General features: G+C 36.9%; 1 protein-coding gene across 1 annotated transcript in view; it reads right to left on the reverse strand.

Moving 5' to 3' along the window:
• Positions 1–19,541, reverse strand: part of LOC107657055 (nucleolar protein 4-like) — a 122,495-nt gene extending 102,954 nt beyond the window's left edge. Inside the window, exon 1 of the mRNA XM_016445061.1 lies at positions 18,883–19,541. Within this exon, the coding sequence (XP_016300547.1) occupies positions 18,883–19,218 (336 nt within the window). The 5' untranslated portion in view covers positions 19,219–19,541. The remainder of the gene's footprint in view (positions 1–18,882) is intronic.
• Positions 19,542–20,277: the final 736 nt, after the last annotated feature.

The following is a 20,277-nucleotide window of genomic DNA, read 5'->3' on the forward strand; positions in this document are numbered from 1 at the left end:
TGAAAAAACACCAACAACACGTTGGCCGGCGACAGCCATGACATCACTACCGGTGTGACTATAGTATAAATAGGCGCCAGGAGAACACATTATCCACTTCTTCGTCTGAAGCTTGCGTCCGAAGCATGGCAAGAAACCTAGAGGACGCAGTGTCTCGTTCCATACTCAGGGAACCATGGTTACATACGTAACCTGAGACGTTCCCTTTCAAGGGAACTTCGAACTGCATCCTCTAGGGATCGCTATGGGGAACGGTATACCTACGCCACCATGCTAAGGGGAGTGCATGCCAGAACCATGGCGAGCACTAAGTACCAACTCTACCATAGCCTATTTATATTATAGTCGCACCGGTAGTGACGTCATGGCTGTCGCCGGCCAACGTGTTGTTGGTGTTTTTTCAATGTATGCTTCAGACACGGGTTCGAAGTTCCCTTGAAAGGGAACACCGCCCCCTCTCTCGCGAACTGTCAGAAAAAAAGACGGAGAACACCCATGTGGAGACTAGTGAGACTCTTAAACGTATCTTTGATTTGTAAAATGTCCCGCGACTGAAAATGCTTTTCAAAAGAAAGCCTACCACTTCAGGTTGACTTTGCATCGGGCCATTCTCTGCAGACTTATTTAAATATTGCGCGGGAAAGACAGATCCGATCGGTTATCCAGATAGAAAAGTCAGTTGATGTTGCCAAGTGTAAACGCGCCGTTTTCTGATTGACTGATGATCCGATCTGCTTGATCGGATCACGGTGATCGCATGTTAATGCTAAGTGTAAATGCAGCCTTTGTTATTCTTCTCGTTATTTCCCTACAGTGGCTAATGAACCTTGCACATTCACAGAAAACGGCTTACTTCCGCATTGAAAAAAAAGTGGATAAATGTACTATATTTTGTGGAAAATATCAATAAAAAGAAATAAATCGAATTAAAAATGTACTATTTTACCCAGTGTTTGTGTGCTGCATTGTTATACTTAATAGAGCATCCTGCTAGTAGCCTAGCAATAACACTAAACTAAGTTTTTGGGGTAGACCTGACCTGTTGAAAAGAGATAGTCTTCATCTCTCCGGGGTGGTGCCGCTCTTCTCTCTAGAAATATGGCACACAGTCTTAGAGTTGGTACTTGACTAACTTGGGGCCCAGGTCAGGAAGCAGACAGACTGGCTAAACCGACCGTCTGCTAGCCGCCTCACGTCACAGAAGTCAGTTAATTCTCAGCACATAGAGACTCTTTCACCTAGATATCATATAGAGACTGTCTGTTCCCTGAACTAGCAAATACAAAAAACATCCAAACTAATTTAAGGGTAACAATTTAATTGATGTTCAAAAAATAAAAAAACGATATAATATACATGAACACATGATAAAGCTTGGCTTAATTAATTTTAGAAAGCGCTTTTTGTAAATGAAATGATCACAGATCAAAACCTAGATTTGTTCTGTTTGACAGAGACCCGAGTAAAACCTGATGATTACATTATTTTAAATTAGGCTAGCCCCCAAGGTTACTGTTATAAACATGAACCGCGTCCAAAAGGTAAAGGGGGAGGTGTTGCTACAATTTATAGTAATATTTTCAGTATTTCTCAGAGGCCTGATTTCAAGTATAATTCGTTTGAAGTAATGATGCTTTATTTAACATTAACTAGAGTAATAAGTGTTAATGATAAATCCCTATTGACATTTGTACTGGCTACTGTATACAGGCCACCAGGGCACCATACAGACTTTATCAAAGAATTTTCTGACTTTTTGCCTGAGTTAGTGCTGGCTGCAAATAAAGTCTTAATTGTTGGCGATTTTAATATCCATGTAAATAATGGAAAAGTGGATGCATTGGAATCAGCATGTATAGTCATTCTAAACTCTATTGGGGTTAGACAACATGTGACAGGACCTACTCATTGTTGTAATCATACTTTAGATCTAATACTATCACATGGAATTGATGTTAATGGTGTTGAAATTCTGCAGCAGAGCGATGATATCTCAGATCATTATCTAGTCTTGTGTATACTCCATGTAGCTAAAGCTGCAAACTCAACTCCTTGTTACAAATATGGTAGACCTTCACGTCCACTGCGATCTCAAAACTCTGGCCATTTGATAACACCTAGAATATCAAAATCAACTGTGGGCAGTAGATAATTTTCCTATTTAGCACCCAAAATCTAGAACAGTCTTCCTAGCATTGTTCGGGAGGGAGACACTCTGTCTGTTTGAATCTATATTAAAGACCCATCTCTTTAACCTGCCTTACACATAACACACTATCACATTTCTATAATTCAGATATGTTAAACGACTGTTAGGCTGCATTAATTAGGTCAACCGGAACCGGGAACACTTCCCATAACACCCAATGTACTTGTTACATTGTAAGAAGAATGGCATCTACGCTAATATTAGTCGGTTTCATTCTTATTCTTAGGTCACCGTAGCCACCCAGATCTAATCCAGATTGTGGATCTGCACCTAGAGACGACCTCTACAGCCCTGAATATCAGCGGAGACCATGTCAACTAGATGAGCCCTAGAGACAGATCACCTGCGAAGACCTCGTCGGCCATCTGCACAATTCCTCAGCAAAGGCTATGAGAACCAGACAAGTCCTCTGCTCATTCTTACTTGTGTTGCAGACTGGAATTAAACCACACCATGCTGGTGTCGTCTGACCAGAGGAGAACTAAATGGAAACACGTTTCCTGTTTCCATTTTTTTCACCATAAATTCATTGCCCTGCCACGGCCAAACCGTTCAAGATAAAATCCCTTTGCAGTTTAGCATCCCCAATGTCTTGAGATCATGTTGACCAAGTTTGGTGGCGATTGGATGAAAAACCTATGGTTGGATGGTAGAGTTAGGAATGGAACGATTACCGGTTTGACGATAAATCATGATAAATTTCCCCACGGTTAGTATTACGTTTCATATTTTAATGATCATTAAAACCGTATTCGATTACCGTGATTTGAACAACTGTGGATAAATAAGTAGCCTACTGCTCAGCATAAAGCAAAGTTTTAAGTAACATTGTCACGAGCGCACAACACGCAGAGTAGTTTCGTTTTGTGTGAAAACATGGCGGAAAAGCTGGGAGGTTTTAAAAGTGCTAAGGGAATTATACAAATGAATATACAAATGAATTAATTATATGAATGCAACTCTGAAGGATTTGACTGTTTTCAGGAGGTTACGGGGAAACGGCTCTAATTCTGTTGTTCCATTAGCGCCACCTGCTGTCAGAGAGTGGATTTACAGAGAGTTACATTTACATTCAGGCTGTGTGCAGTATTTGTCTGGCCAAAACAAAAACGGACCGAATTTGCATAACCTGCTGTAAATTTTGACTGGTTGATGAAAAACAAGCTTATGTGGATTCTACACATTTAAATAATTTGGATAAGGTATCTAGAATTATTTACATAGCAGATCAAATCCATATAATCATTTATTAATCAATTATCATTTTGACTTTACCCTTTTCTTTATTTAAAGGCTGAAATGTGAGAAACTTTTCAATTAAATTTTATGAATTTACTTACTTTTTTAATACTTTTTTAACATCTCCAGCACATTTTAACAATACCGTAATAATACTGATAACCATAATAATTTAGGTCCCTATAATCATAAGAAATTTTCATACCGTTACTCTAGGTAGTGTATGAGTTTTGTTAGTATTATTTTATAGAAAAAATATTTAATTGGATTAAATAAGTTAACAAGTTTTTTGTTTTAGTATTTCTATTTATCGTTTAAAAAAAACATTTTTTCTTGGTCCATCCTTTTTTTTTTCCAACTATTTCTTCCCTAGCCTTGCATGAGGAGTGCTATTTGTGTTGCTATTTGTGTCACTTGTGAAGTTCAAATATCAGTTAGGATGCTGCCTTAAGGTGTGTTTGCATTAGCAAAAAAAGTCCATTGTCTATTGTCAATAGTGTAGCTATATATAAATCAAAGCTAACACAGAAGTCACTTTCAAACCAAAGAGATTTCTGCATGGGAAACTTTAGCCTCACCCAATAATCCCCATTTTGTGGATTCCTATTGGAATGCCAGGATTTCACCCATGAAATTTCGGTGAACAACGGATAAAAGTGACTGCCTGCACCTTTAGAAGACAGCTGCCCATGTAGGCCGTAGTCATCGGGGCATCTCACTAGCTTTCAGAACAGACCTACTCTCTCGTGATCTGCCCTCTCTCAGTCCCATAAGGCTTTTCAACTATATACCCTCAACTTTATTTCCTCTCTTCTTTCCCTTGTTCCTCTCTCAATCTCTCCTTTGGAGGTTTTAAAAGTGCTAAGGGAATTATACAAATGAATATACAAATGAATTAATTATATGAATGCAACTCTGAAGGATTTGACTGTTTTCAGGAGGTTACGGGGAAACGGCTCTAATTCTGTTGTTCCATTAGCGCCACCTGCTGTCAGAGAGTGGATTTACAGAGAGTTACATTTACATTCAGGCTGTGTGCAGTATTTGTCTGGCCAAAACAAAAACGGACCGAATTTGCATAACCTGCTGTAAATTTTGACTGGTTGATGAAAAACAAGCTTATGTGGATTCTACACATTTAAATAATTTGGATAAGGTATCTAGAATTATTTACATAGCAGATCAAATCCATATAATCATTTATTAATCAATTATCATTTTGACTTTACCCTTTTCTTTATTTAAAGGCTGAAATGTGAGAAACTTTTCAATTAAATTTTATGAATTTACTTACTTTTTTAATACTTTTTTAACATCTCCAGCACATTTTAACAATACCGTAATAATACTGATAACCATAATAATTTAGGTCCCTATAATCATAAGAAATTTTCATACCGTTACTCTAGGTAGTGTATGAGTTTTGTTAGTATTATTTTATAGAAAAAATATTTAATTGGATTAAATAAGTTAACAAGTTTTTTGTTTTAGTATTTCTATTTATCGTTTAAAAAAAACATTTTTTCTTGGTCCATCCTTTTTTTTTTCCAACTATTTCTTCCCTAGCCTTGCATGAGGAGTGCTATTTGTGTTGCTATTTGTGTCACTTGTGAAGTTCAAATATCAGTTAGGATGCTGCCTTAAGGTGTGTTTGCATTAGCAAAAAAAGTCCATTGTCTATTGTCAATAGTGTAGCTATATATAAATCAAAGCTAACACAGAAGTCACTTTCAAACCAAAGAGATTTCTGCATGGGAAACTTTAGCCTCACCCAATAATCCCCATTTTGTGGATTCCTATTGGAATGCCAGGATTTCACCCATGAAATTTCGGTGAACAACGGATAAAAGTGACTGCCTGCACCTTTAGAAGACAGCTGCCCATGTAGGCCGTAGTCATCGGGGCATCTCACTAGCTTTCAGAACAGACCTACTCTCTCGTGATCTGCCCTCTCTCAGTCCCATAAGGCTTTTCAACTATATACCCTCAACTTTATTTCCTCTCTTCTTTCCCTTGTTCCTCTCTCAATCTCTCCTTTCTCTCCTCTCCTTATGCCTATGTCGCCTTTTTTTCAAGTAAAGCATGTGATTAGTTTGCTCGATTGTGCTGTGTATTCTATCGGTGAAGTGCATTGACATTGGCCATATTAACTCTCAGGGAATGAGTGTGTGTGTGTGTGTTGGAAATAAGATTGGACAAACACTTGGGGTTACACTGCTCCATTATGACTTAAATGGGCCACAAACACACACACCTGAGTGAATGCATATGCAGAGTGAATGATAATGCACTGCAAATGACAGTGTAGCGATAAGGCGCACTGTAACTCCGAGTCCAGAGCCAATTAAAACATTGTTAATTTATCCTGCTCTAGAGCACCGAGACTCTTCACCATGGCAACCACAGGAATGCAGGGAGACCAGAATACGCAGCCACTCACCTCACAGGCTGTCCTGCAGTCACTACAGCATGCAGATGCAGTGATATGCTGATGGTGGAAATGAAGATGAGTGACTACTTGTATTCTGTTAGCTGCAAATAAGAAACCAGCCCAGATAAGCAGCCAGTATTTGAGCTGTTGTAGATTATTAGCAAATGACTGTTGATTAACATAAACATCTTCTCTTTTTTTTCCAAAATCTACCAAAAACACTAGGTGCATTACAATTTGTGTACTTTATGTGAGTAGTGTGTTCACACTGAAAACTCCAAAAAGGAAAAGTGCACATCAAATATGAGGATGATTCACTTAACCAAAAAAAAAAACCGAAAAACATTTAATGCATTCAACTGTCGCAGCTTTCCTTACAAAGCAGACGGGACAGGGCTAACAATCTCTGATGCTGGAGGTCGGTAAACGGTACATATATATATGTATATAATGCATAGTATATAGTGCATTATTTGAGACACAACTACTTTTTTATGTGAATTTTGTCAAATGTCAATTTTTTACAGAGGACCATTGTGTTCTACAACAATAAAATGCAAAATCCAAAATAATAACTAAGTCGATGATAAGAATAAAAAAATAAATTAAATAAAGATAATAATAATAATGATAATAATAATAATGATAATAATAATAAAAAACAAAGATCACTGGGATCAGATAACTACCTAACTAATAAGAAATTAATTTGGATTTGGGGCAAATAACATAAAAAGTATTTAAATGTTAAGTATGTCATATTTGCACCAAACACAACTGTAAAAATAACTCTCCTTGTCTGCTCTTGGTCAGACAGAGATATGATTTCACAAATGTGACTTTATATCTTCCTATATAATATATATAGCCACTTTATGAGACAGAAATTCACACTGTGAAATATAAAATTGCAAATTTATTTCCTACAGTGTGACGCTGTGATCTCACAATGTGGTATTATTTTTTTATTTTAAACTTTATCTCACAGTTACCTTTTTTCTGAGGAGGAAATTGGTCATGTAATGTCTAAACCAAATGTACACCCTTCAGCTTAATCAACTTCAATTTTATCGTCCTCCACTTTGTAAATATCTGCAACAGCATTGAAAAAAATCATAATGTTTGGCCACTGAAGATCGGTCACTATAAGCATACAAAGGTGTACACTGTTCTCTACATTATCACTGCATCAGTTATTTCTGAACCTGGTTCCTCCAGTAGTTTCAGTCGCATAATATTAATCTCCTTCTATTTAACAGGAAAATTAGACTCATTTAATTTCTCTGTTCACGGGTGATAAATGAAACATCATTAGCTCCCTGCAGCTGTGTGTATGTGTGTGTGTTTCTGCTTCCAGGGTGCTGGAACGACACTTCCTCTTTTCTCTAATTCATAAATAATCACTCTCTAGGTCTCATATATGTCTTCACGGCTGCACAGCTGAATCTACTGCCACAGATATTAGTTTCACTATGATAGAGTGTGACACAGTGCTCTCTTCTAATCTCTCATTCATTTCACACACAACCTCAGTGTCAATGTCATGAGATCAGATTATTAGCGGTGCATGCTAAAGCTAATTTCCAGCCTGGTCATAGCTGGTTTGCAGGCTGGTTTTTGAGGGGTTTTAGCTGGTCAGGCTGGTCTTAGCTGATCTGACTGGGAGACCAGCTGATCAACCAGCTAAAACCAGCTGAATACCAGCTTGGCCAGGCTGAGAGACCAGCTAAAACCAGCTACTTCCAACTTAAACCAGCTAAGACCAGCCAACCAGCTTATGGTTTTAGCTGGGGTTTTTTCTTCAGCAGGGAACCTGCTAGCAACCACCCAAAGCACATTAGAAACAACATAGCAACACACAACACACACTTTAACAACTGCATAGTAACGCTCTACCAATGTTATAGCATCTTAGCAGCTGATAGGACACTGCGTGTAAGCAACTACCGTATTGACCCGAATATAAGACGATGTTTTTTTCTTGGAAATACATCAGAAAAAAACGCGGTCGTCTTATATTCAGGGTCTAGACTTTGACATGTCAATAATACACCCACAACAATAGGTGGCGCCAAATACGCATAAAACGAGTGTGCCATGAAATACGTAATGTAATGCGTGTTGTAAAGATCGCGAGTAATAATAACTAAGGAAAAAGAAAACCTTACAGCTTGAGTGCATGAGTCCTGACTGTCACGTTAGCCTGATGGGACCAAACTCCCTTTGTGATTTTAAAACGTAAGACAGTACACAGATTTGAAGACTACAGTAAGATTTAACTTCTACTGTTAATAAGATTTTGGTAGGCTACTATTAGATGGATAGCCTAAATGCAGTGGTGGAAAGAGTACTGAAAAAATATACTCAAGTAAAAGTACCATTACCTTCCAAAAAATGTAGTGTGAGTAGAGTAAAAGTACTTGTCCAAAAAACTACTTGAGTAAGAGTAAAAGAGTAGCCTATTTAAAAGTACTCATGAGTATTGAGTAGTGAGTACTGAGCTGTGGATTCTTCCCCCTCATAATATACGCTGTACACCGCAATTTATACATTTTAAAAACGTTGTACATTCTGTAATTCACATTATCTTGTTTGTCATAAAGAATGAAGAATATCTATCTTTTTTTTTTTGGGGTATATCAAAAAGTGTATATTTTTTAAATGTGATTGTTGGTACATTTTACCAGTTTTTACCATACTTTCAAAACAAAAATTAAAATAGGAAAAATATGCAATATGAAAATAATTGAAGACAAAATGTGTTTTACTGAGAAAAAACAAGATTTGGTTTTTAAAAAGCCTTTTTCCAAAAGGTACATCTGGAAAAAGGGGGGTCGTCTTATATTCGGGCCAATACGGTATATTAGCAACCAACCAAAACATTTTAGAAAAAACATAGAAACACACTGCATACACTCAAAACACCCTAGCAACTACATAGCCACCCACCAACACCACCTTAGCATTTAGCAACTAGTTTTGTGTCATGTAAATGTAAACGCATTAAATGTAGCAACAGAAAATTAGTGAGGGTCTTTATTTGAATGTGCAAGTAAACATTTACTCAAAGCTCACTAGCAACCACCCAAAACACCTTAGAAAGAGCATAATAACGCTCTGCCAATGCCCTAGCGGCATCTCTGAGGCACTTATAAGGGATAGTTCATCCAAAAATGAAAATTGATTTCAAATTCATTTTTGAAAATCATTTACTGATCCTCCACTTGTTCTAAAACTGTTTGAGTTTCTTTCTTCTGTTGAACACAATAGAAGATATTCTGAAAAAAGTTGGTAACCAAACAGTAAACGGTAGCCTTCTCTTAATGGTATTGACTTCTATAGTATTTTTTTCCTTACTATGGAAGTCAATGGTTACCAACAACTGTTTGGTTCCTAATATTTTTCAGAGTATCTTCTTTTGAGTTCAGCAGACGAAAGAAGCTCATACAGGTTTGGAACAACTTGAGGGTGAGTAAATGACAGAATTTTTGGGTCAACTATCCATTTTAAACTACCTACCTAAACTACCTAGCAACAGCCAAGAACATCCTAGCAACCATCCAAAACACCTTAGAAAAAGCACAGCAATACACTGCATACATTCAGAACACCTTAGCAACCATCTTAGCAACACTCTACCCCCCTTCAACAATACCTCAGCGTTTAGTTTGTAGTTTTGCATTTTGCATGAAGTGTAAACTTAGTCACAGAGACTTTTGATTGTGCCAGTAAGCACACTCTCAGAAAAAAGGTACAAAATATGTCACTGGGATGGTGCCCTTTCAAAAGGTACTAATATGTACCATGTAGGTACAAATATGTACCTTTAAGGTACTAACATGCACCTTTTAGGGGTAAAAAAGACACAAAAAGGTATCACCCCAGTGACAGCTTTTGTACCTTACTACGCAAAATACCCCAGCAACCACCCAAAACACCTTAGAAACAGCATAGCCCTTTACACAAAGAAAATATTTTTCCTAATATATGAATTATCAATATATTAAATGATATAATGGTATATCAGAAAATATACAGAATAATATATTGTGTAAATAATATTTTACAATATATTGAAGAACATATATTTACTCATGCAGTATATACACACATATATGGAAATATATATTTCTTATGTTTAACAATCATTTACAATATATTCATATTTTAAAATATAAATAGTTTACAACAGCATAAACACACCTGCTCATAATAAAGCACTTAGTGAACAGACTATCACTGTCCTGAAATGCACAGCCATTAATTTAAATAAAGTAACATATATGGTGTTTGGTCAATCGTCATCCTAACCACAGGCTCTATACTCTTCAGCACTACGGTAACCACAAAAACGCAAACATACCAGAAACCCTTCTATATTCCAAAATAATAGAACATTAAACACTAACAGATCTCCCACTGTATTAATATTGAACAAAACACATGAAGTAACACTTAATTTTAAGATTTACTTTAACAGCTTTAACAGTCAGTAGCAAAGCATGCTGGGAACTAGAAATCTGCTGTAACTCATTCTGTGAATCTGTGAATTCTGTGTGTCTATGTGTGTACATACATTCACATTTATATGGGAACATGTATGTGCAATATATACTCAATAAAAGGTCCAAACTTTATAAATATTAGATGTATTTGTGTCCTCATTTCTAAATATATTTGTCATACATACATGGTCAATGCATATATTGCTGTAAATTGAAAAATAATTTAACTGAAATTGAATAATAATGAAGCACTAGTTTCCCATATATGGAAATGTATTATGTAATATATCACATTATATTTTGCAGGATATTCCCACATACTTTTGTTACGCAAGGGACAACACTCTACCAATGGCCTAACATCTTAGCGGCTAGTTTTATGTGAGCAAACACCACTGACATTTTCTTCAAATCGAGTTTGCTGAATTATGTGACATTCTGTTACTTGTAGGAGCTCTTAATGAAGTCCCAGAGAAGAGGACATTGTGTGTGTACACTAGAGACCACTAGCTGCCCTGCAAACATGTGTATTGCCCCTTAAGCAGCAGAACAACACTCTCTGTTCCAATGCATTCGTCTTTTTATCAGCTTCTGCCCTCTCATCCCCCTCCTTCCCTCCCTCTTCCTCTGCTCCTGTTAGCCTGAACACTCACTACCACAATTACCGCCGGAGCTGCATCTACAACTAGCAGAGGGGGGGTCAGGACCACCGTGTGTGTGCGCCAGTGGTTATCTGAGGGCAAGAGGAGATGACGGCGAGAGAGAGAAAGACAGAGATGTTTTCTCTGGTTCTCTCGTTGTTGTGAAGCCGAACAAACCGAGAGCTCTTGATGAGCAGTCAGTGGATGTGACAAACTCTTGCTCTTTACTTGCTCTGAATGATTAACCACTCAGATCATTGTCCTTATACAACACCTAAACCAACTAACACACACGCACGAACGCACGCAAGCACTAATCTTACCAGCTGGTCTCCTACACCTGTTTTTGTGTGTGTATGTGTGAGAGTGTGTGTAAGAGATATTTGAGCCCCAGGTAACAGCGACTGGGGGGTAGGGGGTGTTGTGAGGAAGCTCATCTTTGGTGGCCACATGAAAGAGAGAGGTGCACTGAAAAAAAAAATTCAGTTTGCTTTATTTTTGACAAAGACACTCAAATTTGTCAAATTAGCAGATTATTTCAAGTTCTCTTTCTCACATGACCTGGTCATAATTACATGAAAGTGTCTTGCAGTCCATTTCTTAGGTATAATAATTATTTTCACAATATGGCTGATAAGTGATAAATGGCAGATAATAAAAATTATATACTATTTTGGCAACACTTCAGTATAGGGACCAATTCTCACTATTAACTAGTTGCTTATTAGCATGCCTATTATTAACATATTGGCTGTTTAGTATTTACTTACTTTTCCTTATTATACTTATTCGGCATGACCATATTCTACATCCCTAATCCTACCCAATAACAACTACCTTACTAACTACTAATAAGTAGCAAATTAGGAGTTTATTGAAGCAAAGGTCATAGTTAATGTCAAGTCAAGTCACCTTTATTTATATAGCGCTTTTAACAATACAGATTGTGTCAAAGCAACTGAGCAGCATTAATTAGGAAAATAGAGTGTCAATAATGCAAAATGACAATAGTAAACACTCATTTTTCAGTTAAAAGACAGTTCATCATTGAATTCAGTGATGTCATCATCCAGCTCAGTTCAGTTTAAATAGTATCTTTGCAATCATTTGCAATCAAGTCAACGATATCACTGGAAATGAAGTGTCCCCAACTAAGCAAGCCAGAGGCGACAGCGGCAAAGAACCAAAACTCCATCGGTGACAGAATGGAGAAAAAACCTTGGGAGAAACCAGGCTCAGTCGGGGGGCCAGTTCTCCTCTGACCAGACAAAACCAGCAGTTCAATTTCAGGCTGCAGCAAAGTCACATTGTGCAGAGGACACAAAAAATTTATATTCATTTTCAGATTTGTTAAGGAATACATTAAACAGTGATCAGGGCTGTTATTGTTAACTAAAAGCAATACTATTAAAAATAACTTCTGTTAACTGAAATTAAGCTGAAATAAAATATAAATATTGGATTTAAAAACATTAAAAAAACTTATATGAAAATTACAAATGTTGCCTTGGTGACCAACTGAAAAATGTTTAAGTACTCAAATTACTAAAACTGAAACTGAAATAAAAATTAATTAAAAGCAATGGAGAAATATTTTAAAAATAATGATAATAATAAAAATAAAAATGGCAAAAGCACATAACTGAATTAATTAAACCAAAATTAAAATAAATAATACTAAAATAACACTGATAGTGAAAAAAATCTAGATGCAAAAATAGAGCATGAACAATTAAATACACTGACTGATACCAATAAACTAAAAAAAAACTAATCAATATGGTACCAATATATTGTGTATCCCTCTTCATCGGACACCACTTTGTGACTTTCAAAACTGTTTAAAGAGAGAACAGGCATTAAAAAAGGCTTTAAAAGCCTTCTTTAATTATTACAAAAATAAACATATTTTATATATATATATATATATATATATATAAAATATAAATATATATATATAATTTTTTCTTTTTTTTAATTGGGACACAATTTTAGTTTTCAAAACAGGTAGAAGCAGCACAACTGAATGGAAAAGAACAGAGTTCTTGAGATGCTGATGGCACAAAATGCTGAAAAAAAGACCTAAAATGCCCGTAGATAATCGGAAGTAATAAACACGTCACAGCTCACTGACCATCCAGACAAACACCGCAAAAACACCTCCCACTCCAACTGCAGGGGCATGGCCCATGAGGATGTCAACGATCACAAGCACGTTCTCGTCTGTACACCTGCACATGGCTGACCACAAACACAAACAACCATCAAACACTCCTACCCAGTGTGTGCCGAGGGAGGGGCTTTCAGTAATACAGAATAATTTAGCTCAGCGTTTGGGGCTCCTTTAGGGCGCTGAGATGAATGGACTGATAAAACAGGCCGTCCCAGTTGAGATGCTCCCTTAAGCGGAGAAGAGGCTAGACTACACACAAACACGTACAACTGAGGACAGAGTGAGCTATATTTTACACATATTTGAGTTAGTGAAAGTGACTTCACAGTCTTCATTGAATATGATGCAATAAACTGCAGTGTACTGCAAAAAAAAAAATAGCAAAAAATATATTTCTTTAGACTTCTCACAGGCTACATGCATAAACTCCAGTAGTCTGATTCATTCTATGAGCTCGTTCTTTTTAGTGAATCAGAACCGTACAGCATTTAGCCCAATTTCCTAAATGAATGAATCAAAAACATACAGCATGACAAGTGTAGCCCGATTCATGAACAAATGACTCTTATGAGACCGTTCTTTTTAGTGAATGAAAAATATACACAGTATCAAGTGTATCCCGATTCCCAAAGATAATGAGCAGATTCTTCTAAAAAAAACAAACAAAAAAAAAAACACTGCAAGAACATCTTTTTTTTTTTGTGAATCAAAATCATACAGAATGACAAGTGTAGCCCAATTCCCTAAATTAATGACTCTTAAGGGCCGTTCACACCAAGGATGATAACTATAATGATAAATATAAAGTATTAATAATAATTTTAAATCTGTGAGAATAGTGAAGTCCACACCACAGCTATAACAATAATGACATAAAGAAATAGCTTTCAGAACAATCTTTTCAAGCTGATGAACAATAAAAACACTGACAGCCAATCAGAATCCACCTGACTTTAAAGAGCCTGAGCATTTAAGGTGGCAGATGACTAAACTTAAAGTGAAAGGGCCCTTTATGAGCCCTTTTTTTAGTGATTCAGAAACATACAAAGTAACAAGTGAATTCCGATTCCCAAAATGAATGAATCGTAAGGGTCATGAACAACGAGTTTGAATCATTTTGAAAAATTGCTCTGTGTAATTTACAAAATAGCAGAAACTTAAACAAAATGAACATTAAAATTGAAATATGCCCTAACTGAATTAAAGTTTAATAGGGGAATCTGTACCAAGACCCTACTCAAAAGTGGTCTCGAGTCGAAATTGATCAACACTTTCTAATATAATGCAATGACATTCAGTCATTTTTAAGTGAGTAACTGTCCAAATACTTTTTAGGGACAATGTATTTTACAGTTTTATCTTTTCTTGAGATTCTCACTTCCTTGTCCTACCCCACCCCCAGGAGCGCATTAATGCATGGGCTTCAAGGGGCTGAAGCCCAGTGGCCTACACTGGAAAGGGGGCCAACTGGCTGCAGGGAAATTATATTTTTTGAATAATTATTTATATGGGAGTTTGCAGCAGTGACAACAGCTTTCTGTTACAAACAAATAACCCACATTTATGCCAACATGCCGTGTTGTTTTGATCTACTGATGATGAATAATTAATATTTTGTGTGATTTATAGCGTTTAAATCATACCTGTAAACTCACATTTCAGCCAGGAAAGTTTTGATGTCATTTCCCTTTCATATTACCTTACTTTATGTAACTGCTATATAATTCTGCTGTTCCACAAGCGCCACCTTGTGGCAAAGAGTGAATTTGCATATTCGCTTATATTCACATTTTACGCCGAACAGTGTTGTGAATGTTAACTGGCATATTAACAAGACAAAAAAACAAAATTTGACAAATAATTGTTAGGAAGCTTAAAAAATAAAAAAAAAGGTTTTCTGGGGTCGGGGGGCCTACTGTAATGCTGTAGCCCAGGGGCCTTTGGCTTTCTTAAGACGCCCCTGCCCACCCCACAAAATAAAAGAAGCTTTGGGATAAAATAAGCTAAAGAGAGAACAGCGTTCTTCTGCAACAGTTGCTCAGTGTGCTCGGAAAAAGAGAGAGAGAGAGAGAGAAAGGGGAGGAAAGAGAGGAACGTTAGGGGCTATTAATAGTGTCCACAGACGCTGGTGTCAACTGCATGTGATGGCTGTGTGACTGTTTCCTCCAGCCACCTCTTTCTCCCTCTCTCAACATCATTTCTTCTTTGTCCCTCTCCTGAAATCCCCTCTGCTTTCCCTTGCTCCATCTCATTGTCATGTTTCTGTCTTGCGCGCTGACATGAAAAAAATATTTTATTCTTCTCCTCTTATGCCTTCATCCCCATGAACGTCATCCACACGCAACTCTCCTACACTTTTCATACATTATAAAGTAGTGCTACAGGTAATTTAAGGTGAGTCAGATGACCCCTTTACATGTGTGAATGATGTCTGCTGTATTCGCACTATTTTAAGCTGTGTGTTTTGATGAGTGATACAGTAAGCGTATGAGAGAAAACAGTTTGTCAGTCATTATGACAGACTGATCATTATCTTCATACTGAGCTGCGGATCAATCCGCTCTAACGTCAAAACTACGATTACACTCAAGCACACCAATGAGAAGTAAACATCAGACTGCAGGACTGTAATTAGTTTTCACTTAAAATTGGACATTTTACATTCAGTAATGTGAACAAAAAGAATGTTAAAGTTATAGTTCACCCAAAATGTAACATTTTATCATCATTTACTCAATCTCACGTTGTTTCAAACCCCTGTGCTGTTGCTTTTTTTCTAGGGAACAAAAAAGTAGAACTTTCATAGAAATTTTTAAAGCTACTCTTCCTTATCTCAAAAATCTACAATCGCTCGGGGCTGCGAAGCACAAAGAAGGACAAAAAAGCACTATAAAAACACCAAAAAGAATCATAAAAGCACTGTGAAAGTGTCAGTGTTATTATTGACATATTATAGTATTTTTTTCATATTTTAAATTTGCTTTTATTTTTATATTATTGATTTTCATTTTAATCTTTAGTTTAAGTTTTAGTCATTTTGTTATAAGCATTTGACATTATTATTAGTTTTAGTTTTTATAATATTGCTGTTTAGCTTTTTCTTCAGTTTTAGCCATTTTAGTACTTCAACTCATTTATTTCAGTTAATTGCCAAGGCAACATTTTTAAGCTACGTTTTTAAAGTATAAGTTTCTCGTCTAGTATTTATATTTTATTTTAGATTTATTTCATTTACTAAAAATGATTAATAGTTTTAGTTAACAATAACAACACTAGTCTATGAATGCTATGTTTCAGATTTTCTTCTGCCATACTGTAGTTTTCTGTGAAGAACACAGAAATTTTAATTAACATTCACTGATAATCTGCATTCATTATCAGAATTCATATGGAAACCATAAGGTTTCAGAAGATTTTTATATAGGCTACTATTATGTTGTTTTTTGTCTTGGTCATTGCAAGCTGAAAATGTAAAATCGAAAACAGCTGCATAGCATTGCTTCAGAAAGTGAAAAAATAACAGCATATCGGTATGGAACAACATGAATGAGAGTAATGACTGAATTTTAATTTTAATTTTGAGTTAAATTATTCCTTTAAAATTCAATCAAGTGAATTCCTAAGTCACTATGTGACCTTTGACACGATTTCCATTAGGCTGGAATTTGTATTACAAGTAAAGGATTCTGTGATCAAGATCTTATGTTACCTGTGCACATTGCAACACAGTCCCTGCACCGCTAATCGAATGGTGAGGGAACCACTTTCTCTCAGTTGTTCCTATTCTCGTCAATTAGCCCCCCTGAGTGAACTGAATGGGAGGCATGTCTCAAAGAAAGCAGAGCACACACATACCCAAAGCAAGAGAGAGTGAGCGAAAATAGTATTTGAATATGACAAATCTGGGGCAGGCTCTTCATTATGAGGGTACACAGAACGCGGAGGGTGCATCCATCTTAACTTTTCCATCATCCTTTATCAGTGAAATGGTAATAAGATGAATCTTCATCTGGGCTCCTCATTATTTAATTTGTTCTGTTGAGAGCTGACCTGCTCACGTCGTCTCTGCCTCTCTATCTCTCCCTATTGCTCTCATACAAACACACATTTCTAACTTGCCTTTTCACCAATACCACCACACACTGCCATATTGTCTCACTAAGCTACACAGGTGAACCAAATTGGCAGGTGTGTTTGGGTTTAGTCAATTATTATAATAAAGTCAACGGCTTGGAAACCTGAACTCTTCTGCTCAGAAAAAGACATTATGAAGATGAATCATTTGAAAGATAACGCAAGCACGGGTTATACAAGTCATTCTTATAAAAGACATGCATCTTTTCTGTAAAACAGGTCTCAATATATAAATGTTGTAAAAAAAAAAAGAAAAGAAAAGTTTGAAGCAAATATCATTCTATTTGACTAAATGCTTTTGCCAATGGTAAAATGCAAAAAAAAAAGAGAAATGCATGAATGGGGGCAGCATAAGCAGATTGGACAAAAAAGTTGAATGAGATTGGTCAAATTCTTACGAATTCCCAACAATTTACTAACTTTAAATAGTTACAAACTGACATGTGTCCAACTAACCCTACACAAATACATTGGGATCATTGTAAGGATGTCTGAAATTATAAAAAGGGAGGCATTTTAAAAATGTAGTTTAAAATAAATGACACGTTCGTAGAAATGTACTCGTATTCATGTTGGTTTCCTACATTTTTTCAAAAACATTTATAGCAATTTCTACAAATAGTTTAATGTACTAATTTTAGGAATGTCAACTGGTGTAACTATCAAGTGAAATGTACTAAATACTTTTCATGCACTTCTAATACGCTTGAGTTTACTCGAGTTCAAAGGTCAAGGTACAAAAAATTGAAGTTTTATAAAGTCAAAAATCTCAATCCTTTATCTCAGGTTAACTCCATTTGACCCAAACAAAATGTGCATTTACATAAAATGGCTAAAATTTGTTATGCTTTTTAAAGGCACTCATGAGGGTCAAAAGTGTCCTCTCGGTTGTCTGGTTTTCTTGTCACGTGCCAGCAAATATTGTCTTCCTGCATGCTGGTTACACTACACTTACTTTTTAAAACCATATTTTTCACTGCTGATTTATGTATAATATGACTTTTAATAATAAAAAAAAATTGATACAATATAATAAATATTATGGCAAACTATTTGAGCCAGCATTTTTCAAATTATTTTTTAAACAATTTCTGGACTTTTTTTTTCTTTAAGTCCCACAAAATATACCTTTCAGAATTTGAAAAACCTTCAAAAACTGAAAACATCATCATAAAGAGGTATATTCAAGTCATTGCCTGCATATTTTAATTAATACATTTGATCTGTTAGCTCTACATTTCACTAATATCCTGAAACTGGTGTTCATTGTCAGTGACTGATAGTGGTAACAGAAAGAGTTTCCGGACAATCGGGTGGCAGAGCTGCCACGGTTCCCGTGGATACCGGGCGGAGTGGCACACGAACAAGTGGTTACCAAAGACCCGAGAGAGACATGAGCTGAACTACAGATATACAACCATGAACGAGATTCACCGGCTGCGAGACGCGTAAAGTGCGCCATTGTGCGCGTGGCTCAGAATTCGCATAGGCAAAATCGGGCACTATTACGCGTTTTATTAGCAGATGGGAAAAAGAGCACCCATACTAACCGTTGCCTTGATGGGAACGTACAGGACTGGTCTGTCCGCTGCCCCGTTCTCGTTCGGCTTGCCGTCAGTGTTGCCCACCTGGAAACCTTTGGATTTGACCCAGAACTTAAATTTGGCGTTGATGTGGTTGCTCTCGATATAGACTCCATTCGAGTCGTCGCTCTGCAAGAGGGTCTGCAGAATTTTGTTGTATTTTCGCTGGGTGACGGTCTTTGTTTTGCCGGAGTCCCCGTAAGTGCGGAGGCACCACTCCTGAAAATCACCAAACATCTCCGCCTCGGACACCGCGGGGCTTCGGCTCCTTCTCGTTAAATCCACCCGTTTTTTGGTAGACATGGCTTTGTCGGTCCTCCTCAGGGACGAAAGAGGCTTTGGAGATATTCTAGATATGTAGTTAAAGCTCCTAATTTACCGCGAACACAAATGAAAATATCCTTCAAATCGCGTACTGCACAAACACACGACTTAACGCCTTTGTATTTGTCTATCCTCGCACCTGTTAACGGAGCCGTTTCTTCTGTCCCACAGGACGGCAAACAAATGACAGTCCCGCGTCTCCTGTTGAGGAACTGAAAGAGGGGCCGTCCTACAAACGGCTTTCGCCCACCTGTAAACTGGAGGCTAATTAAACCAATCTGTCCTTCGCCTAAATACGACGATTAGACTGTGTTGATACGCGTAGGAGCCCAAGAATGCTCATAATGAGGAGCGAGTGATCCTCTCGGCGTTCGTTGAAGCTCGCTCGCCGTCGGCTCAGTGAATGAACTGCTGCTCCACCTGAAATCGCGCGCCACCTGTTAGAATGAGCTGGAGCCTCGACTCTCAGCGCGCCTGTCCACGCGGAGAACGGGATCGTGTGTGTAACGTGAGATACGAGGCATACTAGCTGACCCTCGAGGCGGTAGGGTGGATGGGTTTGAGCGGCGTCCCATGTGCGGTGGGACAGTCCAGATCCAGGAAGTGCACGCGTTCAGATAGTCCAAATCAACACAAAGCAGATGTGTGTCCCACAGAAACCAGTTTTCGACCAGAGGTTACTGTTTGTTTACATGCTATTTATTTATTTGTTTTATTTTTTATTCATAATTTTTTATTTGTTTTTATATAATTTATTAAGTGTATTCAGGGTAAATAGGTGCATTTACATTTAATTATTTTGGATAATGATTTTTTTAAAGATGTGAAATAATGAATATAGAAACATGAAAGGGTGAATGAAAATGTGTCATTATCAGTGTTGGGGAAAGTTACTTTTAAAAGTAATGCATTACAATATTGCGTTACTCCATAAAAAAGGTAACTAATTACGTTACTTAGTTACTTTTTATGGAAAGTAATGCGTTGTGTTACTTTTGCGTTACTTTTTAAATCTGGACAGGGCTTGCTTGTTTGTTT

The sequence above is a fragment of the Sinocyclocheilus anshuiensis genome, unplaced genomic scaffold (assembly GCF_001515605.1).
Source record: "Sinocyclocheilus anshuiensis isolate Anshui unplaced genomic scaffold, SAMN03320099.WGS_v1.1 scaffold1453, whole genome shotgun sequence".
In the NCBI taxonomy this organism is placed as follows: domain Eukaryota; kingdom Metazoa; phylum Chordata; class Actinopteri; order Cypriniformes; family Cyprinidae; genus Sinocyclocheilus; species Sinocyclocheilus anshuiensis.